This window comes from Piliocolobus tephrosceles, chromosome 13, assembly GCF_002776525.5.
Source record: "Piliocolobus tephrosceles isolate RC106 chromosome 13, ASM277652v3, whole genome shotgun sequence".
In the NCBI taxonomy this organism is placed as follows: Eukaryota; Metazoa; Chordata; class Mammalia; order Primates; family Cercopithecidae; genus Piliocolobus; species Piliocolobus tephrosceles.
Window position 1 is genome coordinate 55032114 of NC_045446.1, and position 26754 is coordinate 55058867.

The 26754-nt window shown below is 40.9% G+C and overlaps 1 protein-coding gene across 1 annotated transcript in view; it reads right to left on the minus strand.

The window, feature by feature from the left end:
• Positions 1 to 1542: 1542 nt before the first annotated feature.
• SWAP70 (switching B cell complex subunit SWAP70) overlaps positions 1543 to 26754 on the minus strand; it is an 85340-nt gene continuing 60128 nt past the window's right edge. Inside the window, exons 5-12 of the mRNA XM_023189822.2 lie at positions 24972 to 25118; positions 23751 to 23859; positions 20377 to 20558; positions 14492 to 14599; positions 12493 to 12659; positions 6457 to 6655; positions 5317 to 5413; positions 1543 to 4645 (exon numbers count right to left, since the gene is read on the minus strand). Of these exons, the coding sequence (XP_023045590.1) occupies positions 4539 to 4645; positions 5317 to 5413; positions 6457 to 6655; positions 12493 to 12659; positions 14492 to 14599; positions 20377 to 20558; positions 23751 to 23859; positions 24972 to 25118 (1116 nt within the window). The 3' untranslated portion in view covers positions 1543 to 4538. The remainder of the gene's footprint in view (positions 4646 to 5316; positions 5414 to 6456; positions 6656 to 12492; positions 12660 to 14491; positions 14600 to 20376; positions 20559 to 23750; positions 23860 to 24971; positions 25119 to 26754) is intronic.

A 26754-nucleotide genomic window follows, 5' to 3' on the forward strand; every position in this document is an offset into this window, starting at 1 on the left:
ATAGAGATTCCATAAACTATTCCCAAGACTGATCCTTTAAGAAATCTGGAGCACCTCCTCTGCACTGTAAAAGCTGAGGAGTGCCTCTTCCCACGTTTTCATTATGTCTTGACCTTATTCACCTGATCCTCACCCCACTAGGGCAGCTGTGCCTTGCTGGAACTACCCAGAAGGTTGCAATTAAGGCTTGGCCAGTTAGAACAAGCACAAGCGCTGTGCAGGAACACATCACCACCTGAGTGGCAAATGTGAACATTCATTCCTCACAAGCTGCTAAATGGTGCTGACAGACTCACCCTGTGTTTCAGCACCTGGAAAGAAATCAGGGTTATGGCAGCTTTTACACTTCACGCTTCAGCAACTTGCATCATAGTCTTTAAAATATATCCAAAGCAACCCCCTCCAGAGGCTCTGGGTGTGTCAGAGGTCCCTGCCCTCTGCTCTCTGCCAGCTCACAGAGAAACAGGCATTCTCCCTTCCAGGTGCTCCTCATTTGCACCGAAGAGGTCAGTCAACTCCTAGGACATCTGAAAGGCAAGTGTTCTGGATAACAGAACTTGCCTTTCTGTGGAGCAGGTTTTCTCAATCTTGCCACTACTGACATTTTAGTCCAGATAATTCTGTTACTGGGGGCTGTCCTAGGCATTGTGAGATGTTTTGCAGCATCCCTGGCCTCTACCTACTCGATGCCAGCAACAGTCCCTCCAGTTGTGACAACCAAAAATGTCTCCAGACATTGCCAAACGTCCCCTGGAGGGCAACATCACCACCAGCTGAGAACCACTGTGATAGAGAAAGAAGAGTTTGTTTTTTTTATTTTTGAGATGTAGTCTCGCTCTGTTGCCCAGGCTGGAGTGCGGTGGCGCGATCTCGGCTCACTGCAAGCTCCACCTCCTGGGTTAACACCATTCTCCGGTCTCAGCCTCCCAAGTGGCTGGGACTACAGGCGCCCGCCACCGCGCCAGGTAATATTTTTAGTAGAGACAGGGTTTCACCGTGTTAGCCATGATGGTCTCAATCTCCTCACCTCGTGATCTGCCCGCCTCAGAAAGAACAGTTTTTAAACACACCAACCAGTGTCCTCTCCCTCCCTCCAAGAGGGAAAGATCAGCTTTCCAATATGCACTCAAGCTGGACTGAGTGGGCCCCACTCAGTCCACAATAGGCATTTTATCTTGGCAACAATGTAAACCACAACAACAAACAAAAAGCCACATGGTTTACTCTGGTGAAAGAAAAACTGAAAGGCATAAAAAGAAAACTAAGGAAAACAGAGGTAAGAAAATTTGAAGGTAACAGCAACAATGAATGAGAAATCATCTTTGTAAGTTCCCGTTTGTGAGCTGACACATCAGCCATGGCTTGCCCACATTCGTGACTCAAACACCAAAGATGAGGCCATAGCTAACTTCTTGGGTTCTAAACTCCAAACCCAGTGTTTTCAGGAAGTGTCCCTAAACCAAAGTCCATCTCATTATATGAAAATACATACAGATACACCCAACTTTACCCCACTGTTTTATTAAATCAGACAGTTAAATGTATATTCTGGTATTTTTAATTTTCTTACTGGGTCCATTTAAAAAAAAAATACAAAACATTTTTAATGTATCTTAGAAAAATCAGCAAAAAATTGAGAAACTTGAGCATATTACATTGTACAATGGTTTCATACCAATGTTTTAAAATCATAAATATTTGGTTTCCTCTCAACATAGCACATCACAAAAATACATTTCAAAAACTTTTTTCATGTATAATTCCTGTGAATGATCATATCCCTACTTATTAAGGAAAACACCTGATAACAAGCACTCAAACACTCCTGAAATTTTCTGTACAGTAATTACAAAAGTAAAACCAAGAGTTCTGTTGGCCCTTTGACAGGTGAAACCATTTTAAATATTAGGAAGAATTCACTTAGTATCAAAATATAATTCCAAATGGGATACACTTAGTTCACTTCTTTGCCATCTTTGATTCACAAGTATCTAACTTAGCCAAAGCACTGTTTAAAAGGATTTTGCCTTCTAGACATAGTGCCACTGAAAACCAAGATGTAATAACACTACGCATTAAACAGAAAGCTTTTGCGCAACCACATATATAACTGCTTGGTCATGTCAAGGTCCACATGTGACCAGAAAGCAGGCAGTCCTTAGGCGGATGACCAGGGGCCAGGCAGTGAGGTCTTCAAGAACCCAGGGCTACAGCAGCTAAGCCCCAGGTCATGTTATCAGCTACAGTTGTGGAATAAGCCAGGTTTAAGGAAGGACATTCTGCAAAAGTGCGGGGCCTATTTCACAACTTCTAGAAGTAGAAATTCACATATTCCATCATGACCCTCCCCATCATGCAGAGACTATTTGACTCCCAAGGCCACACTGTTTCCATCCCATAGATTTCACATAGGTGACTAGGTTCTTTGTAAAATACTTTTTCCTCATTCTGGAATGACGGATACTGGAGTCTTCTGGTATAATGTGCAATCAAACCACAGGAAAGGTTCCATTCCTTACCTAAGTCTCGTTGGTCTATACACCTGCCAGCTATTGAATAAAATGGTAATACTGATAAATGTCTGGGCAGAAATCCAACACCCAAATCAGCTGGCAAATTTCAAAGGCACATGATACAAAAATATTTTAGACAGTAAACTTTATAAAGGCAACTATAAGAAATCATTAAATAAAGTTACATTTTTATTAAACAGCCCAAAATCTTAACACAAATACCTACAGACCATTTCTTCATTGGCAAATATTTTCCAGTCATAAAAGGTGATAACTTACAGGATTATATTCCAGTTTCCTCTCATGTAAATAAATACATACACTGAAACCTCTAATACCACGCTCTCTTGATGTATACATCTGTTTGGAATTGCTTTCTTAGTATGCACTCAGCAAGCACTAGCATAAGAACACCTGAGGTTCTCTGTCCTCATTTAATACTTGTAGAGAGAAAAGGACTTTATTCTACTGAATTCTGCCCTTTTTTGCAACAACTGAATTATCCTCATATTTATTTACAATTTTAAGCTTGATTGCTGTCCATGGAGTTACTGTTGCTTCTCAATTATAACTAGTGTTAGAAGGCTTGATTTCATAAATGTTCTTTTTAATCTAAAGATAGATAGAAAACCTTCCTTAATACTCCTTTCAAATCAGATGCATATAAACTATGATCCCAATTTGCCTGTTACACTTATTTCTATTGGATATTTTCTCCATTGTCACTATAGAGGAAGGGAAAAGGCAGAAAAGCTGCCCACCTAACAAAGGCTAACATTATGGCTAGGCTAATATATTGACATGCTATCATCTTTATAATGTTTTGAATCTAACTAGCAGACATACAGTCAACTTCCTGTTGGCCATGTACATCTCATCTGCTTTCTTTATGATCCAAATAATTTTCATTTCAAATTAGCTTCTTTCTACTACTTAGCATAATCCTCTCACAGCCTGGCATATACCTGGTAGCACATCATTCAATGGGAGAGTATGAGAGAAAATTAGGTTGACAATATGGGGCAAAGGGGTAGTCTCCTTTAAGGTGAGGGGAAAGGAGATGGGAATGAAACATGCCAAGTGTATGATGGTTAGGGAAAGAAGTATCTTAGCAGAAGCTAGAAAACCTCTACTAACAGGATTACATTCCAAAAGGGCAACCAGGAAATGGCAGTGACTCCGTGACTTCTCTGTCAGAGCACCAATGGTCAAAGGCATTCCACGCCAAGTGTCAGGGAATGGAAAGCAAACTGGCCAATCTAGTTTAACAGCACATACTCAGAGAAGGAAACAAAGGAAACACGCTGCCAAAGTAAAGAGCTAACATCCAGTCCACAGAGGTTCTGAGTACCCAATGGCAGTGAGCCCCTCCAAACTCTGCAGAGCTGACTGTGCTGTCTGCACCCTGCCTCATTTGGGGAAGAATCTGAGAGAGCTAAAAGACAAATTTCAGAAGGTGATGTTTTCAAAGAAAGAGTAAATAAAGCTTGACAATGTTGACTTTTTTTTTTTTTTTTTTTTCTTTCCAGGTAGCCCTTGTTTGCAGGAAGATAAATAAGAAGGCTTCCTTAGGATATTGACCCACTTGGAGAGGCATGGAAGGAAGAACAGTTAAAAGCAGCAAAGCCGGTTTTTTTTGTTTTGTTTTGTTTTTAAGATGGAGTCTCACTCTGTCACCCAGGCTGCAGTACAATGGCATGATCTCAGCTCACTGCAACCTCCGCCTCCCAGGTTCAAGTGATTCTCCTGCTTCAGCCTCCCAAGTAGCTGGGATTACAGGCGCCCACCACCACGCCCAGCTAATTTTTTTTTGTATTTTTAGTAGAGATGGGGTTTCACCAGGTTGGCCAGGCTGGTCTTGAACTCCTGACCTCAGGTGATCCACCCACCTCAGCCTCCCAAAGTGCTGGGATTACAGGCGTGAGCCACCGCACCCGGCCCCCAAAGCCATTTCTTTTGTCTTTAGCGTAAAGCTCCCCTGCCATGCAGTATCTACATAACTGATGTGACTGCCAGCAAGTTCAGTCACTCTGTGGTCTTTTTCTCTTTCCAGTTCTTCTCTCTCTCTTCAAGTTCTGCCTCAGTGAAAGCTGCAGGGCCCCAGTTAGTGATCAGGTGAGGGTTCTTTGAACCTAAGAGACAAACATGCTTTAAATACAGGAAGTATTATATTCTTCAGGGTACCCCATCATTTTTCTACAGACAAAATAGTAACTTTCCTACTTTATTTCTTCTTTGAGGAACATCCATAAATGTCATACCAGCTAAAACAATTAGAAGATGTATACCGAGGGGATTAACTGGGCACTCTTACCTGTTAGGGGATAAGGTTTTCAAGAGAAACCCTAAACAGCTTGTTTTTTTTTTACATTTGGGCTAAAAAAGTTTCTTTAGTACAATTCAAATACACAAGTGAAACAGAAAAATAAATTTAAAAATAAATATATGGGCTGGGCACAGTGGCTCACGCCTGTAATTCCAGCACTTTGGGAGGCTGAGGCCGGCAGATCATGAGGTCAGGAGATCGAGACCATCCTGGTTAACACGATGAAACCCCGTCTCTACTAAAAATACAAAAAATTAGCTGGGTGTGGTGGCGGGCGCCTGTAGTCCCAGCTATTCCGGAGGCCGAGGCAGGAGAATGGTGTGAACCCAGGAGGCGAGCTTGCAGTGAGCCGAGATCGTACCACTGCACTCCATCCAGCTTGGGCGACAGAGCAAGACTCTGTCTCAAAATAAATAAATAAATAAATAAAATTAAATTAAAATTAAAATATGATTACTTCATAGAGTCTGTTGTTACCTGGTTCTATCAGTCGAATTAATCCTTCATGATGGGCCACTTTGTCCTTCCAGCTCTTGGTCTTATCAGCTGCCATCTCCAGCTTCTTTTTAACTTCCTGAAACAAAAGTGGATTTTGGACTATGCAGACACACAGGTAGTTTAAGAACCAAATCACAACTATTGGGACCTTACTACATATTTGTGAATTATCTCATTAAATCCTCTCATAGCCCATTCTAAGAAGCGGGAATTACTATTACCCCATTGTACAGAGTGAAAATGGGTTCAGAGAAGGTCAGTAACCTGCCTAGGGTCACACAACAGGAAATGGTAGAGCCAGAATTGGAACCCAGGCTGCCTGATTCCAAAGCCTATTATTCTACCATCTGCACACTAATTACAATGGGTGTATGGCTCTGTGTGCCAGTTACAGTTTACTGCCTCTCCATTCCAAATCCACCCTGAACCGTCCTGCTGGTGATACTAAAATAATTCCCCCTAACTAGCTGGCAGCATAAAGCTTTGTCACTAGAGGGTGCTGCAGACACACAATGAGGGAGGGACTTTTCTTCTAGGTTCCACTCAGTGGCTCCTGTGGCACTCAGAACACCCAAAGTGCTCACCACTGGTGAGTTTTTGTAGCACCTCCCTGTGGGCAGCTTTTGCCAGTGCCCCAAAAGGTGGCCTCCCACTGAGCTTTGCTGGCACAGCACCTCAACAAACTTTTCTGCCATCCAGGCACCCTCTCCACAGAGGTCTGGATCACAGCACTGGGGTTACGGGGCAAGGAGCAAAGAATCCTCTTCCAGATCCGTTTCCTCCCTGGTGCTCTGCCTCAGTCTTCGAGGCAGTGGCTGCTCCCTACATCTGCCATTCCTGCATTCTCAAAGCCTTCTTTACAACACAGTAGGTAATTCCCTGTTACAGTTAATAATGTTTTATATTAAACTTTCCCTGTTCAAATTACTGTACAGTTTCTGTCTCTGACGGATGTATAATACATCTTATCTCCTGTAAAAACGTCCTCTTTCTTCTTTCTTATAGCTAAGCAAGATTCTTACTACAGCTTCATATTGGCAGCTAAATAAATAATTATATTATTGACAAATGTTTTTCAAAAATTTAAATACAGAAGTTTGCAGGGCCAAGTCTCATCACCTCGTACTGCTCAAGTGCTTGTTTCCGTTCTAACTCAAGCTGCTCCAGCTGCTCCATGGCCTCCTGCAGGGCCTGTTCCTTCAGGACACGCTGATTCTCCAACTCCTGCTTCTCCGCCTCAGTTGTCTGAATGGCCTGCTGCTGCTCCAAGTGCCACTTTTCTAGTTCAGCCCTCTTGGAAGACTCTTCCTCCAACAACCTACAATGTGAAGGAAAGCTCCAGATCAAATCCTGCCCAAGTCACCACCCTGACCCAGATGAGGGAAGCATTTTAGACAAGAGAATATTTGAGGTCGTCTAATCCGCCTCTCATTCCACCAGGAGGAAAGCAGGAGCCAGAGAAGCTCACATTCACAAAGCTGGTAAAGCAGCCCATGTGTCCTGCTCTAAGCTCTCTCAGTTTCACCCTTTTGTGAAATAAAAAATAACATTTATCCAGAGTTTAATGTGTGCCAGGAACTGGCCTAAGAGGCAAGTGTATTTTCTCAATTAATCCTCACAGTAAATTTAGGTGCTGTTACTCGTATTTTAGAGATGATGCAAGTGAGACACGAAGGTTCAGTGGCCTTTTTTCTTATACTAAGATGAGCTCTCCCATCCACTACTCTAGTTCCACAAAGGAAGTATCTACTCCCTCTTCCCTGTGATAGCCCTTCAGCAACTGGAAGGCAGCTTCGTTACCTGCTGAGAACATCCTTCTCTAAGAAGACCACCTCCAGCCTTAACTCCAGCTTCCAGACTCAATATCCTTCTTTGGAGACACTGAGGTCTCCTCAGATGTCTCTTGGAGTTTGATGTACGCAATAGAACACAACACTACAGATGTGGTCTGACCAGTGCAGAGTTTATTCACTCAGGTGATGTGTATTTTTTGTGCCTTCTACATGCTTTTCTAGGCACTGGGGATGTGAGAATGAACAATACTGGATGGGTCTGTTTTTTCATTCTAGTGGTAAAAGTATGGAGGGATAATGGACATTTCCAGACACATGAAGGAGTTCAGAGGCCGGGCAGCCTAAGCACCTGGAAATTCAAATTCACAGGCCAGACACCTGCCCTCCCACCCCTCGGCAGCTAGGGTATGGTGGAGGCACAAGCTGGGCTTAGCTAAGTAGATGCTCCTTCTGGAACTTTGACTCTGAAGCAACTGGCACAAAGAAGCAGAGCCAGTAGAGAATTCATCTTGCTGGTGGCAGTAACATCCAGTGTTGAGTGACAGTAGGCGCGATGGCACTGCTGATGCCTGGTACCAACATGGGCGCCAGTGGCATCCTCACTGGACTCTTCCCATGGCCTGGCTTGGGCTGTAGTTGAGGCTGCTCATCCCCCTGTGGTTCCTGCCTGTGTTCAAGGCCTGGTCTCCTGCCTTTCTGTGGAACTGGCAAATTATTTAAGAAACTTTCGAAGCATCAATAAATCCAAATCACATTGAAAAAAAAGAAACTTTCAACAAATTGTTTTATTGCTTTAGCTAATACAAGGTGGTTTCTGTGGTCTGCAAACAAGACTCCTGACTAAACTTTAGTGCCTCACTCTTTTTCTGTGTATCAGCTTCCTCATTTATCAAAAATGAGGAGCAAAAAAAAGGAATAGAAACTACATCTACCATCAAAGGTTTATTAATGTATTAAATGTGATAATGCACATAAGGTATTTACATGCCTACCACACAGCAAGGACTGGTAGATAACAGCTCACATTATAGAGGGACAATTATCTCATTTGCTCTGGATACCTCACATTCATTAAGGCTGCCTAAGAGTGTATAGAGTTTTGACAACCACATTTCAGGGATATGAAACTGTAGAACTTTTCAAATGAATTTCTATAAAGCCGAGTCTCCTGGATCCTGTGCTTGTTCTTTTGATATGTTAAATTATCTTCTTGGTCTAAAACCATCATTCTAGCCTGTCAACATCTTTTTTTGAATGCTTATTTTTACATTCTACACATTATATACCTTCACTGTCTGCAAATGAGATAAAGGAACAGAAAGCAACACACTCTGAGTGACTCCCAAATGCTAGGCATTACTCTAAAACACTCTGCATGCATCATCTCATTTCATCTTCACAACAACTGTATTAAGTTGGTAATTCTCTCAAGTTACACGGCTAAAAGTACCAGAGCTAGGAATCAAACCGTGGCCTCACTCCAGAGCCCAGTCTTTAACCTTCAAATATATGAAAAGTATAATATCAAATGGAAGAGGGACTGTTATTTCATGTGGCCCCATTGGGTAGAACTTGGATCCATTCATTCATTCAAAAAATATTCCTTGGGTACTTACTGTGTGCTAGGTACAAGTTGCTGGGAATACAGACATGACTAAGGTATACTCCTGGGTGTTACAGATCCAAAGTGGGTAAGAGTTATAATAGGACAGATTATGGCTCAGCTTCAAGAACTTTCCAGTAACTTGATTTTTCTTATTTTTTTCTTTTTTGAGACAGACTGGAGTGCAGTGGTACAATCTCAGCTTAATGCAACCTCTACCACCTGGGTTCAAGTGATTCTCATGCCTCAGCCTCCCGAGTAGCTGGGATTATAGGCATGCACCACCATGCCCAGCTAATTTTTGTATTTTTAGTAGAGACAGGTTTTCACCATGTTGGCCAGGCTGGTCTCAAACTCCGAGCCTCAAGGGATCCACCTGTCTCAGCCTCCCAAAGTGCTGAGATCACAGCGTGAGTCATGGTGTCCGGCCAGTAACTTAAGTTTTCTAAATTTTAAATGAACAGTTTTCTTTTGAGTTCTCATTCAGAAGAGGCTACGTCACCTTCAGGATTACACATAAAAAAATAAACGTCATAGCACAAAGAGTGACTACAGTCAATCATAATTTAATTGTACATTTAAACTAACTAAAAGAGTATAATGGACTGTTTGTAAGACTAAGGATTAAAGCTTGAGATGATGGATACCCCATTTACCCTGATGTGATTATTATACATTGTATGCCTGTATCAAAATATCTCATGTACCCCCACAAATATAAACACCTACTATGTACCCACAAAAATTAAAAGTTAAAAAAAAACTTCAATCATAATTTTAAAATTACAAGACCTAGATGTTTCAAGCTAAAGTTCTTGTCTTTTATTTAAACAATTGACTATAAAAAGTTTCTCTGGGTAAACTTAAGACACTGACAGAGAAAGAACTATCCATTAGAAGAATAATGAGATTCCAAATATTCCACAAATGATTAGCTGTTGCTTTAAGAAAGGAGTGAGAAGAGTTAACTGAGCAGGCTTTTACATAGGCCCTTGGCGTAAGATTATGTTCATTTCATTAGTGCTGGTTTTCCAACCCAACTCCAGAATGACTTCCCTTGTTTTTTCTATCCAGAAAGGCCTATCCTGAGGAGCAAAGAACAAACCCTCCACGCCAATCTGACAGAAAGTCTCTCTGAATCACGCACAGCCTTCAGTGACTTCAGGAAAGAGGAACACACTTCACTTGAAAATGCCTTGGGGAGTTATACCTGATATAAATGATGAATTGATGGGTGCTGACGAGTTGATGGGTGCAGCACACCAACATGGCACATGTATACATATGTAACCTGCACGTTATGCACATGTACCCTAGAACTTAAAGTATAATAAAAATAAAATAAAAAAAGAAAATGACCACTAGGCCGGGCGCGGTGGCTCACGCCTGTAATCCCAGCACTTTGGGAGACCGAAGCAGGCGGATGAGGTCAGGAGATCGAATCCATCCTGGCCAACATGGCGAAACCCCATCTCTACTAAAAATACAAAAATTAGCCAGGTGTGGTGGTGCACACCTGTAGTCCCAGCTACTCAGGAGGCTGAGGCAGGAGAGTCGCTTGAACCCAGGAGGCAGAGGCTGCAGTGAGCCAAGATCACTCAACTGCACTCCAGCCTGGTAACAGAGCAAGACCCCGTCTCAGAAAAAAAAAGGGGGCAGGGGGGCAAATTTGTCCATTTCAGGTTCCAAAAACTAAGAGAAAAAAATAATTTGGAATAATAAAATAATTACATTCATAAAATGCCCTTTGCACATCAAGAAAAAGTTAAATTTGTGTGCAGTACTTTCAGCATATTAGATCAGAGCTGTATGTAGAAGTTACATCTGGATTCAAAAGGTTGAAACCATTTTGCTATTGCTTAAATCAGAGTGTGCAAAATAATTAGCTGGAGCTTTTTGTCGTTGTTGTTTTGTGTTTTTTTTTGTTTGAGACAGGGTCTCATTCTGTCCCCCAGGCTGTAGTACAGTGGTGCAAATGCAGCTCACTATAGCCTCAACCTCCTGGACTCAAGTGATCCTCCTGCCTCAGCCTCCCAAGTAGCCTTTTAAAAAAAAAAAAAAAAAAAAGATGAGGTTTCACCATGTTGCCCAGGCTGGTCATAAACTCCTGGGTTCAAGTGATCCTCCTGCCTTGGCCTCCCAAAGTGCTGGGATTATAGGTGTGAGCCACCACACCTGGCCTAGCCAAAGCTTTTTAAATAACAACACTCGTGTCTGGCTCCTATCCACACATATTTTGATTCAATAAATCCAGAGTGAGGCCCTACATGTGTATTTTTCAGAAGCTTCATCAGGTGATTCTGATATATAACAATGGTTAAAAAACCACTGGCTTCAATTATCCAAAATTATCCCTTATTCAAAAATATCACTCATCCTATAAACACTAAATAACAAAGACTAGTATTTCTAGAGTTATGCAGTTCCCTCTGTGATCTAGTCTCTGCTGTGTCATAACATATTTCCCACAAAACTGCAGTAATACATATAGCATATTTTACCTGTGAATTCTCTGCACAGAAACAATCTATAAACTCTCAACACAGCTCAAATTATGAGGAGGCTCAAAAAATGTTGAGTGTCATGTAGAACGTCACTCCGGACGTCACGCAGCACTCAAACATTCCCATAGAGTGAATCTTCTGCTAAAATCACTGCCCAGTGGCACTGGAAGGGAGTTCCAAGAACCTGGTTAACCTCACAGTGCAGTAAGTTTGTACCTGTGGGGCCTATAAATGCCAGGCAATATGCTACATGCTTAATTTTCTATTTAGAAAATAACTTTTCCTTAAAAAAATTAGATTTAAAATCTAAATTTCCAAAACAATTTATTTATTTTTGAAGTCACTTTTGACAAAACAAACAACTAAAGATGGCTTCTTCTTTCTCTTCCTACCTGAAGACTAATGAAACATCTTTTGCTGCTCTACATGTAAAATGGCAGCCATGGAAAATCTACCCCAGCTCATCTTATAACTGCTCCCCAAAACAGGGGGTCAGAGACTAAAGACTGGACCATGTGCTGCTACTGTAGTAAATACTTTTTAGTGTTGTCTCCCATCCCAGACATCTTAAAGAATGTAAATGGGGCAGCAAAGTAGAAACTGGCAGAGGACATGCTCCATTTTTCCCTTTGGGAGTCTTCATTTTATTTTATCCTCCCTGCTGCTATGAAGACCCCAAATTGAGAATTTTCATCTGAGAACATGACTATCATAAATAAAATTCTAAGGGGGAAAAAAAAAATCTAGGTTTCAAATACTTTTAAAATTAGGATTTCAAGTAGTAATTACTGAAGGAATGTTACCAATCCTGAATGACCAAATAGAAACTGCATATTTCCTTCTTATTCCCCAAAACCTGACAGCAACTTCGGCCTGAACAGGCCCCTGCCTGCATACCAACGGCCCTCTCTGGTCTGGAACATATTGAAGATGCCAAGCTCTCATCAGAGCTAATTCTGGGTTTGTGGATTTTCTCGAATATGACTAAGGGTATCACATCAAACATACCTACCAGACTGCTCCAAAATAGGCCCTTATTTAGCCCCAGAAGCAAGGGTTTCCCAGAGACCCAGAATGAAAAGAAACACCCCAGCCAGTTGAGTCTCCATGGTCTCTCTAATCTAGACAGCACCTCGAGCTCAGTGACAGCCAGAGCAGAGATACTTCTCCCTCTCCACCAGAGTGTTAGTCATTCCAAGAAACTGTATTAGCCCAGGCAAAGTACACAAAGGCAGTCTGCAAACCAATCTAGCACCTGGCCTGAAGCTTCCGCACCATCTCTTCATCTTGCCGGGCCTGTCTCTCATCTTCGAGAGCCTCCTGCAGCTTTAGGTACATGTCTTCCAGCTCCCGTACTCGCTGTAAATACTGTTCCAGTTCAGAGGACTTTTGGGCAACCTGTTCTTCCATCTGCTGTCTGATCTGTTGGTATAAAAGGGTCTTGTTTAAGTGCAGGTTGACTTCTTTTTCAGGGAAAGCCTCCCTTCCACCTGAGGGGTTGCCTACAGCTGCAGCCTCAGCCCGTCAGGGTGGCAGGACCCTGTCCTTCAATCCTTGAAGGACTGAAGATGGAGGAGATGAGGGCACCACACCCAATTGCAATAATGAAAGAGTACAGGAAGAACAAATTATAACCTAAATTATGTTCTGCCCTGCTGTATTTTCCATCCCTTCCACTCCACATTTTAAGACTCAAGTCAAGAAAAAAATGTTTCCCTGTATAATTTCTCTCTAAATTCCTTTCTGTCTTAAAGTCACAATCTTTTTACCAATAGAGTCTTCTCTAAAAGGAACTAACCTTTTCCCAGTCAGATCAGTAGAGTGTTACACTAAAGAAGGAAAGCATGGGATTCCTCTGGCACTTCTCTGGCAGCCTCCACTCCCTGGGGCACCTCCAGCCTTAGGGGAACTCAAGCATTTCAGTTAGTCTGTGTAAGTTAATGGTTTTTCCCTTCTGGATTACAGAGTTTTGAATCCCTGCCTTAAAAATTACAAGAACATCGTAAATATAACGAACACATTAGCCTACTTCTCTGCAGTTGATAAAATATTTTCACTTGCATTAGCTCACTCTGTCCTCATAAGAGTCATGAGAGAGCATGTGATCATCCTGTACTTAAAGAAGAGAAAGCCAGTGCTCAATAAGAAGGACCAGAGAGGAAACAAGACCAGACCTTCCGGCTGTTTCTCTACGTCACATCTGCCTTCCTCTTTTCTCTGAAACCACAAACACATCTCTTTCAACTCTAAATAACAAAGAGTGACTAGAGGAAATGTTGCATGCATCTATTTAGGCACTGGACTCAGCACTCTCTGACAGAGTATCACTCAATGTAAGAAGACCTGTGTTCTAGCTAACCAGGTAACTACCTAAGACAACCTGGATCTTGCGTCTCTTGAAGATGGAAGCCTCTAGGATGAACCAGAGCTGCCAAGAGCAACAAATCAGAATCTAGATGTTCTCACAATTTCAGGATCTCACCCCTGCCATCCTTGCTTATTACAGAGGAGAAATGCCATGGAACCTATGTTTACTTTTTCCATAACTATTTATTTTCCAAATCAGAACTATTTTGAGAATGAAAAGGAATGTTATTAATAATTATAACAGAATGGCAGGGACTCTCCCAGGCAAACTAGGAAATATAGTCACCCTAACCAAGCATTTATCACATCATTCCACAAATTTCTTTCTTTTATTTTTATTTTTGGAGACAGGGCCTTGCTCTGTCACACAGGCTGGAGTGCAGAGTGCAGTGACACAATCACAGCTCACAGTAGCCTCGAACTCCTGGGCTCAAGCAATCCTCCCACCTCAGCCTCCTGAGTAGCTGGAACTACAGGCATTTATCAACAGGCCTAGCTAATTCTTTTTTTTTTTTTTTTGTAGATATTGCCCAAGCTGGTCTTGAACTCCTGGGCTCAAGCAATCCTCATGCCTTGGCCTCCCAAAGTGCTGGGATTACAGGAGTGGGCCACCATGCCTGGCTCCATAAATTTCCACTTAACAGTCTTGAAAACAAGGTTTATGTCTTTTGCCATTACATCTTTGGCACACTGCCTGGCACATAGAAGGTGCTCAATAAACAGATAATGAATGAATGAACAAACATGCAACTTCCCCTACAGCCCATTCCAGGTCAGTAGCAAAGCCAAGCTGATGACATGCCTCACTGTAGCCTCCAGCCCTTCCCCGTTCCCACGGACCCAAGCTGAGCTACTGCAGCTGCTTTCTCCAGCCACGTGACACTCACAAGCTTCTCTCTTTCCAGCTCTGTGCTGAACCTGGCCTGAAGTTCCACTTGAGTCTGAAGGCGTTTCTTTTCCTCTTCTGCTGCACGAGATGCTGCTTCCTCCAGTTTCTAGCCAATCAAAAACCCATCCACAGAAAAGCAGATGTTAGAGCAGAAGTACATTAGAGAGAGAGAGACAGTCACACTTAAGTACCAGAAAAGCCAAACATTCTTAACATTCAATAAAGATAATAGAATAAAAACTTTTAACTCCATTAGAATTCCAGTCTAACAATCTGCTGAGTCAACATATAAAATAAATTAGGTAAATGAAAGACTATTGATAAGCCTGAACAACATTTTGCAAAGAAAGTTTTAGTATAGTCATTGAATTAAACTCACTTGCAATTGCACTCATGAGATTTTTATTCATTTATTTATTTTTTGAGACTGAGTCTTGCTCTGTCGCCAGGCTGGAGTCAGTGGCACGATCTCAGCTCACTGCAACCTCCGCCTCCCAGGTTCAAGTGATTCTACTGCCTCAGCCTCCCGAGTAGCAGGGACTACAGGTGCACACCACCACCACGTCCAGCTAATTTTTGTATTTTTAGTAGAGACGAGGTTTCATCATGTTGGCCAGGGTGGTCTCAATCTCTTGACCTCATGACCTGCCCGCCTCAGCCTCCCAAAGTGCTGGGATTACAGGTGTAAGCCACCATGCCCAGCCACATTCATGAGATTCAAGAGCTGTTTCTTGAGTTCTTTCCGTACAGTTTCGTCATCTTATACATTATTCCTTATAACTTTTACCAGAACCAATTTCTAGAAGGGTGGCATGAGGAACTCCACAGACCCTTTCCCCAGTAAAACAACCATAACTGGTGAAAATTATTGTTAAAAAAAAAAACCTTTAAAAGTCTCTAGAAATTATGTTAAGGACATTCTAAAACAGAGAACATTTATCTAAGAAAATCTAACTGTCAGTAAGAACAGTGAGGGTCTGTGGCATATGATGCACTCCCTCCCCTCCCCCACAGTGTCAGTGAGAAGGAAGCTCTTCTCCTGGCAGATGGAACCCCAAACAAGGGTTCTCCTCCCCTCAGCTCAAGTCTAGGGCTATGATACCTTCCTGAGAGGGGCAGGCTGACTGCCAGAATTTCCCTTTGTCCCCAGGTGCATGTTGCAGAAACTTTATTCCAGGCAAGAGTGGCTGAGAATTAAGAGGCCAGTGGCTCCATGAGAACAACACGCTAACCCACAGACCAGCTAAGAGTGTTGTTGGTTGGTTGGTTGGTTGACTGATAGGAGGTCTCGCTATGTTGCCCAGGCTGGTCTCAAATTCCTGGCCTCAAGTGATCCTCCTACCCTGTCCTCCCAAAGCAATTAACAGGTGTGAGCCACTGCTCTGGCCAGACTAGCCAAATGTCTGACAGAACCAGAGAAAGAGACAGCCAAGAAGAGTTCTCATGTAGCAGGAACAAGTCTCAAAGACTGACCTTAAAGACTACATGTAGGCCTGAATTTAAATGATCTCAGACTGTGAGGCAATTCAGGTTTCAGGGCATTGTGGAGAACAACAGAACAAAATTAGTGAACTCTAACAGCTGTTGGTGTGGTACCAACAGAGGTGGAAAGCTTAAATGAAAGATCAGAGAAAGACACTCAAAGAGTACCCTGCAAAAATCAGGGTCTTCACAGGGTGACTGTGCTCCTGTCCAAGCCTGCGCCTCTGAGGAGCAATAGTCAGAAGCTTCACACTGTGAGGAAAACAAACTTCACTGAAATAGTTCAGCCAAGTCACTAAACAAATAAAGGAACAAACCACAACAGGCCCTTGGGGAGAAGGGTAGAATCAGAATCCAGAGTTGCTACCACACACTATCTAAAATGTCTAGTTTTCTACAATAAATTATGAGACATGCAAAGAAAGAGGAAAGTATGGCCCACATACAGGGGAAAAAGCAGGCAATGGAAACTGCCTATGAAGAGGCCCAGATGGTGGATTTAGCACATGAAGACTTCAAAGCAGTTATAAATATTGTATGCTCAAATAACTAAAGGAAAACATACTTACAGAAGTAATGGAAGGAATGATAATATCCCATCAAATAGAGAATAATAAAGAGATATAAATCACAGAAAGAACCAAATGGAAATTCTAGAAGTAAAAAGTCCCATAACTGCAACGAAAAATTCACGAGAGGGACTCAACAGTATATCTGGGCTACAAGAAAAATCTACTAAAGATAGATCTATATAAGTTATGCAACTGGAAAACAGAAAGAAAAAAAATAGAAGAAGAAAAATGAACACAGCCTTAGAGAAATGTGGGACACCATTATGTTTACCAACATTTGCATAATGGAAGTATCAGAAGAGGGAGAAAAAAGCAGAAAAAATATTTGTGGCTGAAAACTTATCCAGCTTAAGGCAAAACATTGATCTACATATTCAAGTTCAATATACTCTAGGCCGGGCACGGTGGCTCAAGCCTGTAATCCCAGCACTTTGGGAGGCCGAGACAGGCAGATCACGAGGTCAGGAGATGGAGACCATCCTGGCTAACACGGTGAAACCCCGTCTCTACTAAAAATACAAAAAACTAGCCAGGCGAGGTGGCGGCGCCTGTAGTCCCAGCTACTTGGGAGGCTGAGGCAGGAGAATAGCGTGAACCCGGGGAGGCGGAGCTTGCAGTGAGCTGAGATCCAGCCACTGCACTCCAGCCTGGGTGACAGAGCGAGACTCCGTCTCAAAAAAAAAAAAAAAAAAAAAAGAAAACACTCTAAAGAGGATAAACACAAAGAGATCTATACCCACATACACCACAGTAAAACTGTTGAAAGACAAACACCAAAAAATAATCTTAAAAGCAGAAAAAGAAAAATGATTTACCACACACAAGGGAACTCCTGCAAGCTTGACAGCTGACTTCTCATCAGAAAATCAGAAAGTTCTGACTAGTTCTGACCAAAATATTATAAATAGAAGTATAGTGTGACATTTCTGGGCTGGAGCACTGCACTGCCAAACCCTAGAACACTTTTTCTTCCAGCACAGTGAATAGCAACACTCAAGATGGTGGCTGGTCCATCAGCCTGGATTTCATAATTATACACTTTGACCCAGCATTCCCACTTTGAGAATTCATTCCCCAGAGATACCAGAACATGTATGAACACATATACAATGACACAGGTACAAGATAATTCCCTACAGCATGACCTATTAAAACAACCCAAATGTTCACTAACAGGGAATGATTAAGTAATGACACTGTTGTATAACAGAATACTCTACAGCCATAAAAAAGAATGAGGAAACTCTCTTTATACTGATATGGAAAGGTCTAAAAAATAAATTAAGTGAAATAAACTAGAGGCAGAACAGTAATACTGGTATATACTTTTGTGTGTTTAAAAAATGGGAAAATAAGAATGTATATTCATATTTCCTTACCTTGGGCAAGGGGTGGAAATTCATAAGTGGGGGAGGGGGAGGAAATCTTTCACAGCTGCCTTTTTATATTTGTGTATTTTGAACCTACCCAAATGATTTTTTAAAAGAAACAAAACTAGAAATAAAAATTTAAGTAAACTCTTTAAGTAAATCTATTAATTTATAAAAAGTACCATGATTTCTTATTCTTTCTTCTAATTAAAATGAGGCCTGTCAAATTTTAAGAAACCCACAGATACATAACCTAATTCCAGATGATTAAAAGATTCAGCTGGGCATGGTGCCTCATTCCTGTAATCCCAGCACTTTGGGAGGCTGAGGTGGGTGGATCACTTGAACCCAGGAGTTTGACACTAGCTTGGGCAACATGGCAAAACCCCATCTCTATTAAAAATACAAAAAATTAGCCTGTAGTCCCAGCTACTTGGGATATTGAGGCAAGAAGATCTCTTGAGCAGGGGAGTAAGCAACCATTGCACCACTGCACTCCAGCCTGAACAACAGAGTGAGAACCTGTCTCAAAATAAATAAATTTAATTAAATATTCATCTAAGCTGTGTTTTTCTAAGAATGTCTCCATGAAAAAATTGAAGAACTGTGTTAGTTGATAAGAAAATCAAAGATTATTAAGCTATGTATAAGAATTTTTCAGCACTTATCCAAGAATCCTAAATCAGTCATCTAAATAATTCTATAAACCTAGGTAGTGGGAAAGCTGTCTACATAGGTCTACAGCTTGCTAACACCAGGCATGCCTTCTTCACATTATACAGAGCAGAACACTACATGCTCCTGGATGGCAGAGTTTAAAAGTTAAAAAGGGCATCGACGTATGAATCTCAAATGTACAACGCTAAGTCAAAGAATCCAGTCTTAAAATGTACATTCTGTATGATTCCATTTATATGACAATTTGGAAAAGGCAAAAATACAGGCACAGAGAATTGATCAGTGGTTTCCAGGGGTTAGGGATGAGGGAAAGATCTGAATAAAGAATATAAAATGCTCCAAAATCCGAAACTTTTTGAGCTCTGATATAATGCTCAAAGGAAATGCTTGCTGAAGCATTTCAAATTTCAGACTTTTGGATTTGGGAGGCTGAGGCAAGAGGATCTCAACTGGTAAATATGGTATATAAAGTAAACATTCCAAAATCCAAAAACATCCCAAATCTGAAACACTTCGGGTCATAAGCATTTCGGATAAGGGATACTCAACCGGTACTGGCAATAATCTATCTTAACCTGGGTAGTATTTTCATGGGTATTCACTGTATGATTATTTGTATATACATATTTCATATTCTCCTCTGCAGGTACGAGCTACTTTATAATTTTAAAATTCTAAAAAAGTTCTAGCTCCCCGCCATTCCCTCATAACACCCACTTTTGATGTGTGCACAGTGGAAGGAAGCAGCAGCAATCACATACTGCAGGTGCTCAGCGTAACCTTTAAAGGGAATTTTTACAGAAAATGTATTGCAGCAGAAAGAGGCAAGATGCAAGAGTGTTTTGAGGGCGGGAGGCAGTCAGAAACAAGGAGCTGCTTTTACAAAGTTAAGTGTGTGATAGTAATAACTGTTTCTAAGATTATACATATGCCCATGCAACTCCTAAGATTGTGAAAGCATTCTTTAAAATCTTCATGAGTCTACCCTACTCAGAGGAAGTTCAGCACACAATGTGGCATTTCTATGGGTTACCAAGAGAGAACCCCACTAGGAATGTGGAGTCATAGATTATGAGCGCCCCCATATCCCAGGGCAAAGTTTTTGCACAGATGTGCATGAAAGAGTCCTTGAGCTTGTGGTTAGCAGGTGCTCACTGATTCAAGGCAGACAGACTCAGCACAAAAGTGTCTCAAATAAAGACCATACCCATATACTGGGAACTCACTACCACCCCTGGGATCACGACATAACCGAGGAACTGTTCCCAGTGAACATCAACTATCTCATACAGCGTATGGTACTTGACCTCCTAGCCTTGAGATGGAAGGAAAAGCTGACCCAGACTGTATCTTAACTCCAAATAGTATGTAAAACTAACAGTTAAGCATCTTCCAAGGTACTCATGAGTGAAGATGGGAGCTAAGGAGAAAACTAAAAAGCAACACACCTTGCCCAGGTCACTAAAAACAGCCTTGACATCCTCAAGGGAATGAAATTTCCCATCTTCTTCTGACAAAATTCAACTGTCCTCATTATTATTAAAAATATTCCTTCCTAGCCAACGAAATGTTTTTGCTGCCGAGATCAACATAGTTTCAGGGCTAGGAAAACCAGTGTGTCTCAGTTGATGGTCTGGAAACACTTTTGAGAATAGTTCACCACAAGTATCTCCCTAAAACTGCACTACATTCGTCTTGGTAGAACCAATGCCCCTAAGCAAGGCACGATGGCTTCTGCAGGGGAATGAAAGGCCCTCTCCCAGCCCAGCGCCCATTCCCACCTTCCGCACAGCCTCCAGCTCCTGCTGCTTGCTTTCATTGGCGACCTGGAGCTCCTTCATTTGTCGCTCCAGTTCCTCTTGTTCAGCCAGCTGCTTCTTCCGGAGTTCTTTCCGACGTTGGCGGGCTTCTTTGTGTGGTGGAGGGCTGCCCAGCTTCAACAGATGAATAGTAGAATGAATGGCTGTAAAAGGTGTAGGAGAAAAAAAAATGGGGAAATAATAGTTATTCTTTGTGAGCCTACTATGCAAATGGCACAGTGGGAAGAAAACGAGACAGGGAGCCAGAGGCCCAGTATAGATTCTGATTTTGCCACTCCGTAATGGGTTGACCCTGAGCAGTCACATAACCTCTTGCTTTTTTTCGGAGTTCCCCTCAAGAAATAACCTCTTGCAGCATCAGTTTCCTCACCTCTAAAATGAGAGATGATCTATAAAGTCCTTTCTAGCTCCAAAATTCCGTAACTGTATCTGTGCTCAGAAGCACTCAATCTGGGAATATTGCACACATTTTTAAGAACTAATGACAATACTCTCCTTTCTCTATACTTCTCAAAAAGCCAAACAAGATTAAGACATAGTAAGGACAGAGATTCAAGCTTCTGATATCTAATTTGCAACCTACTGTGTTCAGTTGGCCTATCATCTATGCCTTATGCAACCCCTTCCTGAGATAACAGGTTAACAGCAGCTGTCATTTATTTTAAAAATAAAATAAATACATCCTTTACATGCATTATCTAACTTTTTATACCACATCTGATTTTTCTTTTGATATTTTAAATTACTTAAATGTAATTTCTTGAATAGCTAATACTTTCACATAGTTCAAATTCAAAGACACACAGGAAAGTCTCCCTCCTACTCCTGTACCTCAAGTACCGGATTCCCCTCCCCACTAGTAACTAAAGGTAACAGTTTCTTATGCATCTTTCCTGAGATAGTATAAGCCTATACAAATAAATATGTATATATGTCTTCCACCTTCTTTTCACACAAATGATGGCACAACACACTCTTCTAACCCTCAGTTTTTTTCATTTAATCTATCTCACAGTTCCCATTATCGATACATAAAGTACTATACATAAAGTACTGCATTGTATACACCATTGTGCAGCTAAACCATAACTTATTCAACTATTTCCCTATTAACAGCTAACTAGATTGTTTGCAATCTATGTCATTTTGAAAAATGTGTGAGTATATTTGTCATTATCTATTTTCTAACCCTCACCACCACCCTGGGAAAAAGGTACTATTATTATCCCCATTCCGCAGAAGAGAAAAGCAGTTACAGAATTTATAACTCAACCCAAGAGACCCAGGAAAGAGCATTCAAACCAGGTGCATTTGCCTCAAACTCTTAAACCACATCAAAAATTCTCCAATATAACATAATTTTATCTATGTCTAAGAATATAATATTCAGAATCTCCTTTCAGGATTTTTTTTAAAAAAGCCCTCTTATATTGTACTTTATTCTTTACTAATTTTGGAATAATGGAACACTTTAAAGTTATTCATTCACTATGGAGCCATAAAAAAGAACAAAATCATGTCTTTTGCAGCAACATGAATGCAGCTAGAGGCCACTATCCTAAGCAAATTAATGCAGAACAAAAAACCAAATAATGAATGTTCTCCCTAATAAGTGGGAGCTAAAAACTGGGTACTCATGGACATAAAAGTGGCAACAACAGACACTAGGGACTACTGGGATGGGAGGTAGAGAGGGGGGAAGAGGTTGGAAAACTCTGTTGGGTACAATGCTCACTTCCCAGGTGATAGATTCAATCATGCCCCAAACTTCGGCATTACACAATATACTCATGTAACAAACCTGCACATGTACCCCGAATCTAAAATAAAAGTTGAAATTATTTTTTTAAAAGGTTATTAATTCAAAAGTTTGTGTTCTTGAGTTAGTTACCCAAAATTAGTAATTTCTCGTGGAAGTAATGGATCTTGAAAATCACTTGAAATATTAAAAAACCATTGCATAATTCCTCTTTTCTTTTACATATTACCTCAAGCTCAAGATGGCCACTTTAAAATTCTTCACAGTCCTTAAAGGGGAAAATTCTACACTCTTCAAATAATAAGTAAAACCTAAAATCTCTAAGATACAGAATCAACCCACGTGGTCCACCAACAGTTGTAGTGTGTGTATATACACATATACCTTGGAATACTACTCAGTCATTAAAAAAAGAATGAAATAATGTCTTTTGCAGCAATATGGATAGAACTAGAGGCTATCATCTTGAAGTATTTATTGAAATAACCCATAAACAGAACATAAAATACTACATGTGCTTTTTTTTTTTAAGTAGAGACAGGATTTCACTGTGTTAGCCAGGATAGTCTCGATCTCCCGACCTTGTGATCCACCCGCCTCGGTCTCCCAAAGAGCTGGGATTACAGGCATGAGCCACCGTGCCGGGCCTACATGTTCTTATTTATAAGTGGGAACTAAAATATATGTACACGTGGACATAGAGCATGGAATACTAGACACTGGAGACTCAGAAATGTGGGAAAGCAGGAGGCTGGCAAGGGATGAGAAATTACCTAAAAGCTACTATTCGAGTGATGGTTACACTAAAAGCTCAGATTTCATCACTACACAATATATTACTGTAGCAAAACTATACTTGCAACCCCAAAATCTATTTAAAAAGTAAATCTCCCATTTATAATTTACCCCAGATTCATTATGCAAACAAAACTAGTAAAAACTTTGAGAGCTTATCTTAATTTGTTTTTCTCTCAGCTACTATATCACATGCAGAAATAACTACAGACAATGAGGAAATAATGCCTTAGCATCCTTCATGAGATTCAAAACTAGAAAGTCAGAAGTCTCAGCTGGGTGTAGTGGCTCACGCCTGTAACCCCAGCACTTTGGGAGGCCAAGGCAGGTGGATCACAAGGTCAGGAGATTGAGACCAATGTGACCAACATGGTGAAACCCCATCTCTACTAAAAACACAAGAACATTAGCTGGGCATGCTGGCTATAGTCCCAGCTACTCTGGAGGCTGAGGCAGGATAATTGTTTGAACCCGGGAGGTGGAGGTTGCAGTGAGCCAAGATCGTGCCACTGCACTACAGCCTGGGTGACACAGCGAGACTCCATCTCAAAAAAAAGAAAGAAAGAAAGAACGAACGAAAGAACGAAAGGGAAGGAAGGAAGGAAGGAAGGAAGGAAGGAAGGAAGGAAGGAAGGAAGGAGGGAGGGAGGGAGGGAGGGAGGGAGGGAAGGAAGGAAGGAAGGAAGGAAGGAAGGAAGGAAGGAAGGAAGGAAGGAAGGAAGGAAGGAAGGAAGTCAGAGCTCTCAAGTTATATAATGGCAAATAATAAAAATCACCTTACCTTGAATCCACTCCTGTTTCTTCTTCTTATCTGAAGCACTGATTTCAAAAGTCTTATCAAAACATTTTACGAGAAAAAGGCATTTCTTTCCATCTTTGTCAGGCAAGGACTAAAACAGAAAGCAAAGTTAGTTCTTCCAAATTTTAAGTAAAAATCAGCTGAAACTTAATGTCAATGAAAAATACCTATAAATGCATATTACTTATTTACTAATGCTGTTTCCTAAGCACATCACTTATGGCAAAAATGACCCCATTGGTATACTACATCTAGACTGGGAAAACTATAAACACCTGATAGAATGCCATGCACTGCGATTTCCTGGGCATAGTAGCTCTTACCCTAAGCACCTCCCTTGCAGGAATCCTGGAAGGTACATCTGTGATGATGTTACAAGAGGTATTAACTCCTGTGGGATATGAAGCACCTAAGCTAGGGTGATTCCTACATCTGCATAATGTGGCTTTCTTTCCTTGCACTTGGAATGTTGTGGCTGGCAGCCTGTGGTTTCTGTCCTATACGTTTATGAGTAAACTGGCCTTTGGTAGCCTTGTAGTTCCCTACGTTTAGTTAAATCTAAGCAGACTCCTTCATGGACTTTACACATCTCAAGACATTATTATTCACTAAAATACATTATAGTTTATGCGTGAGATTTCAGGTATTTAAATGTTCTTCAACACATACAGACACGGGGACAGTTCATATAAAAATTAAAAACTCAAAAATTTATGTTCTTGAGAATTTCACTTCTTTCAAGAATTAGTACCTATGAATAAAGTGTCCTGAAAGTCACCCAAAGCATTCAAAGACAATGCTTACATCTTCTTTTATTTCTTGCACTCAAAATGTCCCAGATTTTCTGGCATATTTGTGATTCCAAATATTGTCTTACTGAATTTTTTTTTTACTTTATTATCTCTTTTATGACTCCATTTTATTCAATAAATGATTCCTTAAATGTTCCAATAAATGATTTAATCCTTATATTTTGTTCACAAGTATAAGGTTGAAAATAAATTCATATTAGAAAAAAATTTTGTCAGCTGTCTTTAAGGTTTGGTTCAGAAACCATGGCAACTGTATGCCTATGTTATTTTGGAAATGTAAATTTGGGGATTATTTTAAGGTTCTAGAGTCTAGGTGGAAGAAGGTGAGAAGCTACTTCAGCATCAGGGGGCAGCATGGGGTAATAATGCAAAGAAGTAACACTAGACTCACCTCTACACAGCAATTTTCATCTAAGAGAATGTCTCCTTTCTTATCTTTCAGATCCTCACTCACATAGTAAGAAATTATGTTGGGTTTTAGTACAAACCATCGTTCAGTCCAGTTTTTCCGTCTGTGGCCCTTTTTCATCATGTAACCCTGTGAAAGATAAAATGTGATATAAATTCTTGTCCTTTTACTTGTAAGAGCTGACATCTCTTCCTTGATATACTTGCCTACTCCATTATTTGATATATGATCCTGAAAACATGAACACCAATTGTTCTTGGACCCTCTGAGAATCTATGAAGGTGAGGAGCATTACACCCAGTCATGCAGGCATAACCGGACAAAAATCTGCATATAATTTCAGACACTTCAGAGACAACCCCTCCCCAAAATGATATGCAGATAACAGAACCCCCTTGATATTAAGTAGCATTTGACATTTTTTAAAAAATCATTATCTTTTAGAGATACCTATTGAAATGTTTATAAACAAAATAAAATACCTGAGATTTGCTTCAAAATAATACAGGAGAGGTAAAAGTAGGTGGGGTAGGATTAGCCATTATGTTGGTGGTTACTGGAGTCGGCTGATGGGTATGTGGGAGTTTATTATACTGGTCTATTTCACTTAAAAAGAAAGAATGAACCCCTAACAATGATTCTCTGTAAATTAAAACCTCAATTAGGCCTGATGCAGTGGCTCATGCCTGTAATCCCAGCACTTTGGGTGGCCAAGGCAGGAGGATCATTTAAGGCCAAGAGTTCAAGATCACCGTGGCAACATAGTGAGATCTCATCTCTACAAATTTTTTTTTTTATAGAAGGAGTAACACTCTGTCGCCCAGGCTGGAATGCAGTGGGTGCGATTTCGGCTCACTGCAACCTCTGTCTCCCAGGTTCAAGTGATTCTCCTACCTCAGCCTCCCGAGTAGTTGGCACGCCACGATGCCCGGCTAATTTTTGTATTTTTAATAAAGACAGGGTTTCAACATGTTGGCCAGGATGGTCTCTAGCTCCTGATCTCGTGTTCTGCCTGTCTCAGCCTCCCAAAGTGCTGGGATTACACGCGTGAGCCACTGCGCCCAGCCAAAATTTTTAAATAAAATAAGTAAAACCTCAATCAATGAAAATGCTAAAGCTTGGCCACATATATCTTCTCAACAAATATTCAAGGACTTCCACCTCTGGTACCAACCTACCTTTCTGCCTGACCTCTCGGTATTCTGAAGGAGGAACCCTGCCCCAGACGCAGGAAAATACTGCACCAGGAGTTCGAATACTGGCTTCTAAATGTGGCTTCTAAGCTAACACTCACTAGCTCTTTCCCACAGATTGGCCTCAATCTTCCCACAGATTTGGCTCTTTCCCACAGATTTCCTTCCCACAGATTGGCCTCAAAGGTGTGTGACTCAAATGTTTACTTAAGCAAAATTATACATTATTATAGGCCAAAGCCCTTCAGGCTTGTTTAAGAATAGTTGCTATTTTTAGTATTAAATCTACAGGTGCTGATAGCACATGATAGAATATACATATCATTAAATATACATGATATCGATTGAAGTTTCAGTTGGTTATTATACTAAGTTCTAATCATATTACATATTCAGTTTCCTAATCTTTGGACATTTAAGCAAAACCTATCTCATACTGCAATTCTACTACAGTCATATCCTGCCATCCTAAGAGGCTGAGAATTCCACTTCAGATGGAGACCACGTCTCATACCTCTTTGTAGCACCAAAAACCTATACAAATTCAGCCTCAACGTTTATGATGTGCTCCA